Consider the following 12,793-nt stretch of genomic DNA (forward strand, 5'->3'; position numbering starts at 1 on the left):
CGCGGGCTCGGGGGGGGGGGGTTGCCTGTCTGCAGTCCAGCATCGGCACGGCCGACGCGGGCTCCGTCCTTCTGAACGCGGCGATCCCGCACAAGCGTAACCGTCTCGAGTGCTTCTTCGGGCTTCCTCTACGTCACCTGTTTCACCGACGCCAACTGGCGGAATGCCGCGGCGTCACTCTTTCCTCCCGGAGCGTCGCAACCTTCTTGTGCGCGCGCCTCTCGCGGGGGCAGCCCGGAGAGCATCAAAACGCCACACGTTGGAGCGAATCCACCGTCGGCTGATGCGCTTTTCCAGTCAATCCATACCGACGCTTCTCGACGTCACGGGCATCGCACGCCAACCGGTCCGGGGCGCACCTCGAGTCGGCTCAGCCGGAATTGGCCGCGGTTCACACGAGACTCCGATGAGGACGAGCGCTACTGAAAATCGGCGGCCGGCTACTGCGCGCTCCTCATCAAATAGAAGGCGTCGCCCCGGTAGTTGCTCATGTTCATTCATTTGTGTCTCCAGACAGAGCTGACAGAGACCGCGGATGGAGACCTCACAGGAACCGAGGTGACGATGATGATGATGATGATGATGACTCATGTGTGGAAGAAAGCCAACCTGTCTTTCTGTGTGTCAGTCTGAGCAGGAAGAAGACTTTTTAAAAAGCCATCAGGTAAAACGGCGGACGGTTGTTCCTTGAGATTTGTCCAGCCGACCTGCCGACCTCTCGCCTCTGCTGTCAGGAAACCACGTCGGGACCGCGGAAAGTCGAGAAGGCGCCGAGCGCCGTCGGCGACCTGCGCCGCTCTTTCTTAGAGGGAGGGACGCCGGCGGGTGGGCCGACCGAATGGGAAAAGCGTTTGGCGGCCTCGCCCGTTCGCCGACTTGACGACGCGCCGATGATCGAACCTTTGGAAGCGGACGGGGTGAGGCTCGCGCTCAGAGGCCCCTTGTTGCGATTGGATGTTGAATCCGCGTGCGTGCGTGCGTGCGTGCAGCCGAGGCCTCCTTTGAACGAAGTGTCTCCCGAGCTGAGCGCTTTGCTGAAGTCGGCCGGAAAACTCCAAGCGTCCAGAGAAGAAAATCCACCGAAGGTGTTCGTTGTGCTTTGTTAGCGCTCGAATCCCTCTTTGTCTCTCTTTTGACGGCCGGCCGTCTCTCTCCTCGCTCGTTTCAGATGTCGGCGAGGGTCCGGACCGTGACGGCGGTGCCCGGGGAGGAGGAGTCAGCGTGTCAGGTAGCGGCAGAAGCGTTCATGGGACCGCCCCCGCGCGATCCGCCGCCGCCTCCGCCGGGGGCTTCTGTCATTCACGCCGATGACGCCGCAGAAGCCGTAGTCGCGGATGCCGTTCGAGACGCTCGGCGGCTTCACCGTCAGAATAAGTTTGGCGGTGGCGGTGACGACGACGACGAGGACGAGCTGAGTAGCCAGGCTAGCGAAGACGATGATGTTAGCGAGGCGAGCCAAGATGCCATCAGCGTCATCGCGCAGGCGGTTGCGGAAGAAGCCTTGGAGGCGGGAGGCGGACAGAGACGCAGCCCGCGAGCTGACGTCGCCGCTCGGGCCCGCGCGATCGCTAGCGCTCCCTGTAAGCACGAGCGGCGCGCGCGGGCGACAACGGAGGCGAATATCGGCCCCGGCCCCGGCGCCGGGCCCCGGGCTCTCCCGGCGACCGGTTCATCACGCCGCTACTGTGACGCGGACGACTCGGAGGAGGAGGAGGAGGAAGGTGGCCGGGCGACTCGCCGAAACGTCCCTTCCCCCGCGCCGCCCGTGTGCGCCTGCCACGACCCCCCCAGCTCGCTTGAGCTCGACGAGGACGGGGAAACCCCGCAAGAGGTAACCCGACGGACGGTGCGACAACCGCTCAGTCCCAGATAAAGAAGCTCCCGGATAAAGCGTTCCCACCGAAAGCAACCCGCGGTGACCTTCCGCTCAACGAATTCCCTGCCAACCCGCTCCCCGTCCGCCACTTCCTTTGAAAAGCGTCCCTCTGAAAGCACGTTTCCCAACTTTGAGCAGTCCCCGCGTTGTCCGCCCCCCCGGAGCGCTCGAGCGCAACTCTCCCCATTGGGGATGCGCAGGCTGACCGGCGGGAAGCGTACAGACTCGCTTGAGAGTGAAAGCGTTTTTTTTTTTGTGGTTGGTGTGTTTTTGTCAGGTGTTCCCCAGGGCGAGGAAGACTTGGATGCTCGAAGCTCCAGGGGTGAGTACACTCGCATTCACGTGCCCGCTTTTGCTTTTGGAAAGACAAAACAATCGGAGGGGAGGATTTCAAGTCATTGTGAGTTGCAGTCGAATGAACGAACGGATGTTTGGACCCCCCCAAAATTTGGGGGGGGGGGGGGCGTCATTGGAATGGAAGACGGCGCCATTAGGGAAGGCCGGAAAGTGATTTGGAGACGGGCGAGAACGGAGGGAAAGCGCCGATGTTGACGAGGGGCATCTACCGTATTTGCCGGCGTTTCAGAGGCGAGCGGACGCAGACGGCGCCGTCCTCCCGACGCCGACTTCACACAGCTTCGCGGCGGAGACGGCCGGCGGCTGTCACCTTAGCAAGGTACGCGCGCGACTGCCCCCAAACTCCAGAAGAGCAAAAGTCACCCCGCCCCCTCTGTCAACAGACGGTGAACCGAGGGATTTCCGAAAGCAGGATTGAGAAGAGGATCGTGATATCCGCGGACGCGGGGACGGACCGGGATCAGGTAAAAGCGCCGCCGGCGGAGGACGCGCTCACGAGCGTCCGTTTGTCTCACGGCTCTTTGTGTCTTTCAGGAAGCTTAAAGACTCCAGCCGGACCATTTGACCGACCCTTGCCGCGTCTCGCTCTGCCGTCGGACCTCACGACCGCCATGTTTCCGCCGCGTTTGGTTTGACGCGCCGACGGGGCGTCACCTTTCAAGAGCGCGGCTGCCGGCGGAGCAGCTCATACTTCATTTCTTCTGTTCTTTATTTGTTTGACGTTAAACGGATGGATGCCGCACGAATCCGTAGCCAAGGGCCGGAAGGTGAACGCGCCGGTTGCCTACGCGACAAAAGCTCCCATACCAGCGCGTTCACTGCGAACAAGCGCTTCGGTCTACCTTAGCGATGTTAGCGTGCTCATCTTGCTCCGTAGTTGCAAAACAAAGCTAAAAAAGGCGATGGATCCGCTTCCGGTCCCATTGTTTGTCACCTTGCTTTGCTCGTGTGGCTTGTCAGCACTCTCATGAGACGAGAAGAAATCACGTTGCTGTACTCCTTCGTGTGCCGCTCACCTATGTAGGCTTTGTTGTTCTTGTACGGGAATCCGTCACCGATTGTTCCTCAAACCACCTGCTGTGTAAAACGACGTCACGACCAAGACTTGACCGGCTTGCTAAAACAATGATGTCGTTTTGGTTTTTTTTTCTTCAGACAACAACAAATATTGCCGCGAGTCACCCGGACGCCAAATTGGGCCCGACCGCCGCTCTTGTAAGCGTTCTGAGGGCCGCCGCGACCTCTCCTTTCCGAGCGCTCGCGGGTGAAAGTTCCTCAGCAAAAAGCAGAATGGGGGCCCATCCGGCCACTCGCCCTCACGCTCCCGCCTTCGGACAACGAGCGCCACTCCGGAGGCATGAAAGTCGGCGGAGCGAAGCGCTCGATCCAGGCCGGGGAACGCCGATCCTCCAGGGCCGCTATCCCGGATGCTTGATCTGTCCCCCCCGAGCTCGTCGGCGAGCTCCGCAGAAGCCAGGTAACCATCCCGGTCATTTGAAGCGGGCGCGTCGGAACAGGGAGGACAGATCAACGGTCCGGGACACCCGAGTCGCCCGCCTCCGCGCGAGGTCATCGATTCTGCTTCTCGGGCGTCTAAAAGTGCCATCGAATCTTTGGAGCGGTACGGCTGAAGCAAACGCTTTGGGCTCTTTATTCTGTCGGAAGGTTAGGCGCCAACATTTGAAGCCTCGCTAGGCGGCCGGACACGAGCGAGGGGCGACGCCCAGCGAGAAGTGGGCCCGGCTCATGTCCAGAGGGCTGGCGACGTGCGACTTGATGAGACGAACGTTCTTCAGGCAACCTCGGAAGGCCCGCTTGGTGGACAGGCAATTCTGCTTGACTCCGTCTGCGGCGGACGAAACGAGAGAAGCGTCACGGAGGCTTTCCCCAAACCTTGGGCCGCGACGCGTCCGTGCGGAAAGCTCACCCGGGTAGCCGCCCACGAAGACGGGGTTATTGGTCTCGGCGGAGGTGGATTGCGGGTAGGGGTTGGCGATGGAGTCGCTCCGCCCGTCCACGTTCAGGCTCAGGGCGTGTTTGGTCTTCCTGGCCAGCAGGCGGTGCCAGCGGCCGTCGCACAGCGCGGGACCGCCAGAAGCGACCCGCACTCTGCCCGCCCCGTTATTGACGTTGAACACCACCTGCGCGTGACGCGAGGTCCAAATAGTGGAAGTAGATGTGCCGTCCCGAGTTTTTCAAATGGGGCCCGGCTTGCCCCGCCCCCTCACCTGTCCTTTGATCATCTCCAGGCCAACGGCATCCACCTTGGCGCTGCTGATACCCAGGAGGACGCCTTCCGATTGGCTGGTCCGAAAGTCCAGAGACACGGTCACGTCAGAACCCACCTTGTATCCGTCCCGCACTGAGCACAAAACAAACGCGCGCAGCCCCGACGTGAGAATCCTTTCACACGGGCGCCTGCGCGCTCACACTTTGTCGGGGCGACTCACTCAGCGCGGCGTATCCGCTGCCGTTGAAGTAACTTCCCGTCTCCTCCTTTGTGAAACAGGAAGCGATGTCGCGTCGCGAGGCCGGCCGCGAGAGATCCAGCGCCAAGCCGTTCACGCTCACGGAGCGAACGCAACCCCCGAGACTCGTTGTCACCTGAGACGGGCGCACGCACGTGCCGTCACCGTGACGCGTATTCCTCGGGCGTCGCGCGCATCTTACGTTTATTCTTCGGGTGTCGTGCGCGGGCGGCAATCCGCCAAGGTACAATCTGCCGTCGACGTCCAGCTGGTTCCCTTTGACTGCCGCCAAGACCGCAGCGGAGGCGTCCACAGAGACCGAAACAGAGCGTCGACCGACGTCCGCCGTGACCTGGGACGCGGGCGGCCCGGTTACGCACGCGTCGACCTTTGGGACGGACGCGAACTCGCTTTGGCTCACCGTGTGCCATTTCCCGTCGTTCACGCTCACCGCGGAGGCGGCGGTGGCGACGCCCTTCCCGAGGTCCGCCGACATCAGCGCTCGCCCGGCCGCCAGCCGCAGGATGGCAAAGTCCGTCCGGTCGGCGTCGGCCAGAAGGAGCAACAAGCCGTCCCGAGCTCGGGTTCGGAGCGACAGGCGCACGGACAAGCTGTGGAGAACGCGACGTTAAGCGGAGGCCCGGCGACGACCAAAGTGACGACGACTCACCGCTTGCGGACCGTGACCGGGTCGACGGTAAAGGTCATGTGACTGTGCCGGGAGGAGCCAAAGTGAGCCGCCGCGGGCAGGAAGCTCATCTCGCTTTCCGGCGCACACTGCAACGCCCGTCGCACGTCACCCGCCGTCCAAAAACGTCCCGTTATCCCGCTCGATATTTCCGCGCCAATTACCGTTAATTCGGTGGGCGTCGGAGGGGCGGGCGGGGCGAGCGACGCTCGGGAAGGCTCCGGAGTGGCCTCCTCTACGTCCTGGTCTTCCGGCAGAACGGCCCCTCTGCTTTTCTCCTCCAACAGGCAGCTGTCGAGCGCCGCGCCCTCGTACCTGACGGCCGCCGACAGGTCGACGAGCCTATCCGGGGAGCGCCCGCCCGTCAATCGAGACAACGCCGATCATCCATCCGTTCCGTCCAAGGTTGCGGGGCGATTGACGGTGTCTGTGCGTGCGCGTAAAACACTGACCGGTCGCCGAGCGCCAGGTACTGTACGCAGCCTCTGAACAACTTGGAGATCTTCTGCAACCTGCTCGGCAAGTGCGACTCGGCGCCGGAAGGCAGTCCTCCGATGAAAAAAGAGGCAGAGGAGAGAAGGGGAAGCCCGCCGGCTAACGGTGCCGATTTGAGCTTTCCGTCATCCGCTTGGATGGAGAGAGACCTGAGAGACGGAAGCATGAAGCGGCGCGCGTGCCCTCGGACGGACGAGCTTCTCCGTGACCGCCGTCGCACTTACTTGCGACCGACGTTAACGATGACCGAGTGTTTCGATCCGTCGACGAAGGATCCGCCTTCGGCCGCCACCCGCCGACCGTCCGCGCCGATGTACCCGAGCTCCGCCTCCAGCGTGCCGCGGAGCAGGTGGACGGACAGGAAGCGCTGCGCATGGAAAAAGAGGTCGGACGTCGGACCGCTCGCATCTTTGGCGGAATCGTACCCGTGGCTGGGCAGGGTTATCGGTGAAGGCGGCCAACAGGACTCCTGATTGGTTGATTGATTTGAAGGAGAAAAGAAACTCCGCCTCCTGACCAAGTGAACGAGGAGCGATCTGAACGAAGCCGCCGCTTAACACGGACACGCTCCGCACTGCCTAAAGCACAAATGATGTCATCGAGTCAGCACACGTGAACAAATGAGCTCAGGTCAGAGTTCAGCAGTTTCTGTGTGTGTGTGTGTATATATACCTCGAGAACGCAGCCTTTCCTGACTCCGTATGCATCTCTCAGCAGGTCAAAGTTCAACCTTGCGATCTCGACGTTCTTGATGCAGCCGACGTAGGATCTCGAGGCCACTTGTTGCCTAGCGAGCGCGTGAATAATCGTGAGCCTGCGAGTTCAGGTGAGCCACCCACACGGGATCCAAACCTGATTGGCCGGGAAGCGGGAAGCCCTCCGATGTAGATGGGATCCAGGTCAGAACGGTTGAGATCAGAGGCAGTGCCAGGTGACTCTGCTTCCAACACTTCTTTCTCAGATGATTGGTCAGCCGCCATGATCGACATGTAACCTTAAAACACACACACACACACGATTATCGTCCGAAGTACATAAAGCAGCGAGTTGCACTTGTGGGCAAGACTTGCCTTTGCGTCGGTTCCTTTGCAGCGTGACCTTGTACCACACGCCGATATTATACTTCCTGCTAGAAGTGAGGACCAGAGGACCCGAGCCGAGGTCAAAGGTCAGACGCAGGCAGCCCTCGATCAGCTCAACGGACAAAAAGTCCCGCTGCGGGGCACGGGAACCCATCAAGAGCTCAATTCACAATGAAGGACTGCATGTGCGCGCGTGCGCGTGCGCCGGCCATACCGTGTTGTTGGAGGCCACGTACATCAGCAATCCGCCTGGCGACAGCGTTTTAAACCATAAGACGACAGATGTGGATGTGGCTCGCAGAGACTTTTGGACGAGTGAGAATCCAGAACCGTCAAAGTGGAAAGATGTCTCTTCCACCTGTGGACTGAAACCCCGCTTCAGGTCAGCTTCAACGTGCGTGTGCGTGTGCGCGCTCGCATGCGCACACGTGCGTCCGGGTGGGGCTTCACCTGCTGAAGCAGCCTCCACACTGTCCTTGTCTGCTGATGTAGTTCCACAGGCCGATGTTTTTCTCATTGAGCGACGCTTCGCCCAGGCAGCCCCGGAACGTCGACCACCGCAACGCCGCCGGCCTCTGACATCACGCGCGAGCTGTCGTTAAATGTCGGAGCGCAACGGGTAAGGCGCTCGCTCACGCTCGGCGCGCCTTACCCGGGCGCCGTCCGCCACCCCTCCGAGATGGACCGCGGTGCCGTTGTCGACGTGTAGAACCCGGGCCGGTCCGGGTGACGCCGCCGTCACCGTTTGCGCCGGCGGCGCCTCCGGCTGATGGACGGACAGGAACCCGCGAGAGCCCAGCCTGCGGACACGGCGGCCGTGATCGGTGACGCCGCGAGCCGGCGCCGCTGCGATCTCCGACGGCGCGTCTTGGTACCGTGTGGCGTTGACGCTGGTCCATCTGTTGTTGGCGATGTCCAGTCCCGGATATTCCAGCCTGGTGCCGCCGGATCCGACGTCCCAGAGCAGAGAAACTTTCCCATCGTGCGTCTCCACGGCGAGGAACTCCATCTGGGCGCCCGACCAACATCAACAAGCGCAAATGCAAGTATATGTGTGTGCGTGCGTGCGTGTACCGTTGTCTCGCCGCCCATGTAGAAAAGCAGGTTGTTTGGACTCTTGGTCTTCACCGTCAAGGTCAAGGTGTTAAAGTTGCTGGACTGAATTTGGGGCCGGTACGAACGGACGCAGTCTCCATCCGCCTGCACCGCCACCTTAATCTGAATGACACGGCGGCAGCGCCGTCACGCCATATCGCGTCCGCATCACTCGACGGCGTCGGAAGCAAAAGGACGTACGGACGCCGCTTGTCTTCTGGCCTGCTCGATGAGCTCTCGGATGTCGGACAGGTTCCCGCTCAGACTTTCTCCCAGCGCGCTCAGGGGCTTTATTTTGTCACTCAAGCGCCGCGCGCGCCGCTCCGCCTCCTCCAGTTTCCCCCGCGCCTCATCGGCTAAACCGTGACGGAACATCTCTGTCGAAAAGTCGCAACCTCCTCCCAGAGCCCCAACAAACCTGTGGAACGCGTCCGCGTCATCAGCCGATCGGTCTCCGTTGCGCTCAGGTTGCTTTTTTCCACCGCAGAAGAAGAATCCCGCAGCTGCCGTCTCAGGGCGTACAAGTGCCGCAGCGCCTCCTGCAGGCCGGAGTGAGCGAGCGCGGCCTGCGACTGAGCCTCGCGCGCCCGCGACGACCCTGAGAAATCCACTCCAAATGTCAACGCGACGGCGCGCCGCAAGTCGCGGCGAGTCGGCCGTCTCACCCTCGGAGAGGCTGCGCAGCTCTCTGATTGGATGACGGAGGCCGACGCCCGCGTCGCGCAAACGGTCGCTCAGCATCCCCCGTCTCGCGGTTAGCGCGGACAACTTCAGCCGCACGTCTAGAAACGCACGTCGGTCGTTTTCAAAGACGGCCACTTCTTTCCACGGAAAGACGTTGCGACCGACCTTCGGCTGTCTTGTTGATCGCGTGACTCTCCGTCAGCGCGGCAGAGATGGCGCTCAGCCCGGCCCCGCCCCCGACTGACAGGGTCCGATCCGATCGGTTGGTCTAGAACGCACATTGAGTGAGATGTTTTGACTTCTTTGCGGGCGGCGGTCTCGACCGAGCAGGACCGGGTGTCATTTGTCACCATGTCGACAGCGAGGCCGGCAGAGTTGGCGGCGTCCGAGGCGACTCGCCGGGCCTCGTTGATGGCGTTTGCGACGTTGGCATCCGGCGCCACCAGTCGGCTGCTGTTCTGAGAAGCGTTCCATCCCACCGCGAGAGCGCTGCGGAAAAGGACCAAACAAAAAAGACAGTGTACAAAAAAGCTTGCTGAAGGAGGGACGGGTGAGCGTCAGTTACCGGCGCAGAGACAGGGCGTGTCTGAGAAGCAGGTGGGCGCGGCTCTCCGCTCGGTAAACCCTTTCCAGCGAATCGGTGCTCTTCAATCCCGCGACGAGAGCCTCCACCTTCCTCCTGAGCGGCGGGCGCCATTGATCCAGCTGGCCTCCCAGCGCGTCCGCCTGCTTCTCGCACGCGCACCAAAACCGCCCGGTCGGCATGAGCATCTCCGGGAGATCGCTCTCACTCGCAAAGAGGGGGAAGTCTTACGGCGGTGATGTTGCCGAACTCTCCCGTCAGGTGGAGCGCGTCGCTCAGCAGCGGCCGGCCGGCCTCCACCGCCTCCTCCGCGCACGCGCACGCGACGCTGACGTTCTGGTGGGCTGCCTGACACGCGCGCGCACATGCATGCAAAGCCGCTTTCAAGTCTCGAGTCAAAAGGCGCCATCGGCGCGATTGCTGACGTGGGCTCGAACGAGTGGAAATGGCCGCCAGGCTCAGAACATTATTTGGCTCTGCGGGGCAGTTTTGCCCACCGATCAACTTGGTGGAGCTTTTTTTCCCCCCCTCCGTGCATCACAAAATGATCACGACAGCAACAAAGCTAGTTAGTGTCTGCCTAGGACCTTGGAACGCCGCCCCGTGTGTGCGCGCACAGTGTGGATACCTGGTAGCGGCCAAGCAAAGCGTTTGTGGCCTTCATCACAAAGCGCGTTCGTGCGTTTTCTTTTGCGGCGTCTTCCAGGCGCGTTTGTGCTTCTTGCAGCCTTTGCGCCTGAGCCGCCAGGCCGACGGCGAGGGGGCGGAGACTCTCGCCTGCGCCCGGAAGGAAATGGCGTTGGAGCGACTCGACGAGAGACTCTGACCAACTGAAAGCGAGAGCGGAGGGTGAAACGGCGCTCGCGCTCCTCCGGGTCCATCCCAGCCGACACTCGGGATGCCGACAAACGACGGACCGGTCGGCGAATGCCATCGCCGCCGGGCCGGAAAGACAGACCTGAGCTCAAGACGCGCCGCGCTCGCGGCTCCGCTCAGATCGAAGGCTCGCATGCTTTCCAGCGCGGAGGCCGCCCGGTCCAGCAGTTGCGTGCGACGGGCCGTTTCGGGTGCCGCCTCGGCGGCCCGATTCAGGTGATCCGCCTCCCTCCCCAGAGCTGCGGCCATCAGAAGCGAGTGAGCGAGCGAGCGAGTCCCACTTCCGATGCCGCGACGAGACGGACATCTCCGACCTTCGATGTGGTCTTGAACCCGCCGGACCTTGTCCATCAGCCGACGCGCGAGTGACACGCCGTCATCGGCGGACGCGGCCGCTCGCTCCCAGTCGCGGGACGCGTTTGCAGCCTGGCCAATCGGGAGAGGGGAGCTCAAAAGTTCACACTCTCTCTGTCTCAGGCTTCATTGGCATACGGTCACGTGACCAAAGCATACCCGCTTTCCCAGAAGGCTGAGGTCAGAGGTCAGTCGCGCAGAGTCTTCTTCCGCTGCGTACGACGGCATCTCCAAAGACGCGCGTTCTGAAAACATCAGCTGACAGGCGCGGCGGTTCAACAAACACCGAGCGACCACTCGATCTCGGCTCATCCGTCCCTGCGCAGATCCCCCTCCTCCTCCTCCTCCTGCGCTCGCATTCTGACTCGCTCATTTGTTTTGGCGCTCCACGTCGCATGCGTCCGCTTCCTCTGCTTCTCCCGCGCCAGACGCGTCGTGGATCGCGAGAGGTGCGGAGGCCTCCGCGAGCGCACGCGCTTGCTATTTTGGGATCTCGCTTGTCGTTTTCCAGCGGCTCCCTGCTCCGCCCGCCTCGGCCTTTTCCTCCCGCGGACCGCTTGACCCTACGATGATCCTGCTTCCCGCTCGCTCTCGGACCCGCCGCCGCCTCTACCTCTGCCGCGCCGTAACAAAGTGTCCTCAGTGAGCGTGGGCGAGGTTACCCGGAGGAGCTCCAAAGCGAGGAAGCGCGCTTTTAGCGCTCGACGGAGACGTTCCGTTTCGGCGGCGGGGCGGAGAGTCAAATACGCAAGCCGATTTGGTCGTTGCTCGACCACGCGAGGCTAAGCAGGCTCTGTTTTATTTTCGACGAGAGTTCATACCGAGATGACTTTTGACATGCGGAGGGACGAACGTGCGGCACCGGCAGAATTCCCAGCGGGGCCGGCCGCTCGACGGGCTGCTCGCAAATTGCAAATCCGGACAATAGGGAACGTTCGCCATCGCCGGACAGTTTAGCAAGCGCGTCCAACGCTTTTGTCTTGAACTACCTGCACGTCTGCGGTCTGCCTTTTCAGCGCCACCAGCCGGCGATGGGGTGCCACGGCAACGCCGCCGATGTTGACGCCTCGCCACTCTTGGTGCGTCCGGTCCAAGTCGTCCAGAAGAGCGCCGGCGCAACGGTCGTCGCACACTAGACGCAAACGACACCGGCAGGTGACGGCGGCATCTCCCGACGCAAGTGGTGCGTTTTCGCTCGTCGCGGGCACTCACGCGAGCATTCGCTTCCCTCCAGGACGTGACGGTCGTCGCACCGCTCGCACGCGGGCCCCGCGACCCCGGCTTTGCACGGGCACCGGCCGCTCACCGGGTCACACAGCGGATGCAGGGAGCCCCAAGCGCTGCAGCCGCACGGGGCGCACGTCCCCCCGGGCAGCGACGGGGTGCCGTAGTAGCCCGGAGAGCACCTGCGGGATGACGGCGGAGCCGAGGAGCTCTCTCAGCGGGGGGAAGTGACTCCCGCGCGTCCGCGACGTCAAAGGGAACGCCGGACCGGACCGCGCCGGACCAGCCGCCCGCACGTAAGCTTCCGCCTTTCGAGTGCCGGGACTTACCGCTCGCAGTAGCGGCCTTCGTACCCCGTCAGACAGGAAGTGCAGCGAAAGCCTCCGAGCGTTCCCTCGGACACGCACGTGGGACTGTAACTGCACGCGCGCCGTATTGCATATTTCCGTCCGGGAAGGAGCGACTCGGTCGAAGGCAAATTCGGAAGCGTCACCTGTTGTTCCGGAGAGGGCAGGCGCACGGCGAGCACGCCGGGTAGCCGTAGTGACCGGGAGCGCAGCGGTCGCACGACCTGCCGGAGAAGCCCTCTCTGCACGCGCACCGGCCGTCGGCGCGCTCGCACTGAGAGGCGGCGCTTCCTTCCACGCTGCAGTTGCAAGGCTGCAAGGACGGAGAGGTTCGGGACGCGTGGCCGTCGAATTGCGTCGAGTCTGCCCGCGTGCGCACCTGGCAGCCCGAAACGGGGTGGCGACCCCAGTATCCCGCCTCGCAGGCGTCGCAGCCGTCACCCTCCGTGTGGGCGGGGCAGACGCACTCTCCGCTGTGGCTGTCGCAGTTTCCGCTTGTGTGATTGCAGGCGCACGCTGGGGAAGGAGAAAGCGCGGGCGTCAGGCGCTCCCCGGGGAGAAGACGACGCGGCGGCGGCGCGACGGTCGGCGCTTACCCGCGCAGCCGTCGGCCCCGAAACCAAAGTGACCGCGGCCGCAGCGGTCGCACTTCTCGCCGCCGACG

The 12,793-nt window shown here is 62.7% G+C and overlaps 2 protein-coding genes across 5 annotated transcripts in view; one reads left to right on the plus strand and one right to left on the minus strand.

Moving 5' to 3' along the window:
• The window catches only part of LOC109526314 (band 4.1-like protein 3), a 16,149-nt gene extending 6,730 nt beyond the window's left edge, over positions 1–9,419 (plus strand). For 2 of the 4 annotated variants that reach the window (XR_002170308.1, XR_002170309.1), the window contains 6 exons: positions 514–558; positions 629–664; positions 735–917; positions 990–1,085; positions 1,169–2,024; positions 9,409–9,419. Coding sequence is in view for 2 of the 4 variants with exons in the window: in XM_019887536.1 (XP_019743095.1) it covers positions 514–558; positions 629–664; positions 735–917; positions 990–1,085; positions 1,169–1,873 (1,065 nt within the window). In the remaining 2 variants the exon portion in view is untranslated. Of the gene's footprint in view, positions 1–513; positions 559–628; positions 665–734; positions 918–989; positions 1,086–1,168; positions 2,126–2,153; positions 2,199–2,462; positions 2,553–2,616; positions 2,698–2,767; positions 3,338–9,408 lie in introns of those variants that run through there. The other 2 variants (XM_019887537.1, XM_019887536.1) reach the window with 2 other exon arrangements.
• The window catches only part of lama1 (laminin, alpha 1), an 18,055-nt gene continuing 9,119 nt past the window's right edge, over positions 3,858–12,793 (minus strand). The window contains exons 21-55 of the mRNA XM_019887495.1: positions 12,726–12,777; positions 12,509–12,645; positions 12,276–12,442; positions 12,112–12,201; positions 11,771–11,964; positions 11,548–11,690; positions 10,718–10,816; positions 10,519–10,630; positions 10,287–10,443; positions 9,957–10,158; positions 9,560–9,676; positions 9,311–9,474; positions 9,096–9,234; positions 8,911–9,013; positions 8,727–8,843; positions 8,480–8,659; positions 8,263–8,417; positions 8,041–8,184; positions 7,842–7,975; positions 7,619–7,766; positions 7,417–7,541; positions 7,181–7,331; positions 6,955–7,099; positions 6,737–6,878; positions 6,557–6,671; positions 6,310–6,462; positions 6,109–6,251; positions 5,842–6,033; positions 5,372–5,731; positions 5,123–5,312; positions 4,904–5,053; positions 4,684–4,837; positions 4,462–4,595; positions 4,161–4,374; positions 3,858–4,079 (exon numbers count right to left, since the gene is read on the minus strand). Of these exons, the coding sequence (XP_019743054.1) occupies positions 3,925–4,079; positions 4,161–4,374; positions 4,462–4,595; positions 4,684–4,837; positions 4,904–5,053; positions 5,123–5,312; positions 5,372–5,731; positions 5,842–6,033; positions 6,109–6,251; positions 6,310–6,462; positions 6,557–6,671; positions 6,737–6,878; positions 6,955–7,099; positions 7,181–7,331; positions 7,417–7,541; positions 7,619–7,766; positions 7,842–7,975; positions 8,041–8,184; positions 8,263–8,417; positions 8,480–8,659; positions 8,727–8,843; positions 8,911–9,013; positions 9,096–9,234; positions 9,311–9,474; positions 9,560–9,676; positions 9,957–10,158; positions 10,287–10,443; positions 10,519–10,630; positions 10,718–10,816; positions 11,548–11,690; positions 11,771–11,964; positions 12,112–12,201; positions 12,276–12,442; positions 12,509–12,645; positions 12,726–12,777 (5,277 nt within the window). The 3' untranslated portion in view covers positions 3,858–3,924. The remainder of the gene's footprint in view (positions 4,080–4,160; positions 4,375–4,461; positions 4,596–4,683; positions 4,838–4,903; positions 5,054–5,122; positions 5,313–5,371; positions 5,732–5,841; positions 6,034–6,108; positions 6,252–6,309; positions 6,463–6,556; positions 6,672–6,736; positions 6,879–6,954; positions 7,100–7,180; positions 7,332–7,416; positions 7,542–7,618; positions 7,767–7,841; positions 7,976–8,040; positions 8,185–8,262; positions 8,418–8,479; positions 8,660–8,726; positions 8,844–8,910; positions 9,014–9,095; positions 9,235–9,310; positions 9,475–9,559; positions 9,677–9,956; positions 10,159–10,286; positions 10,444–10,518; positions 10,631–10,717; positions 10,817–11,547; positions 11,691–11,770; positions 11,965–12,111; positions 12,202–12,275; positions 12,443–12,508; positions 12,646–12,725; positions 12,778–12,793) is intronic.

The sequence above is a fragment of the Hippocampus comes genome, unplaced genomic scaffold (genome assembly GCF_001891065.2).
Source record: "Hippocampus comes isolate QL1 unplaced genomic scaffold, H_comes_QL1_v1.1 scaffold393, whole genome shotgun sequence".
Lineage (NCBI taxonomy): Eukaryota > Metazoa > Chordata > Actinopteri > Syngnathiformes > Syngnathidae > Hippocampus > Hippocampus comes.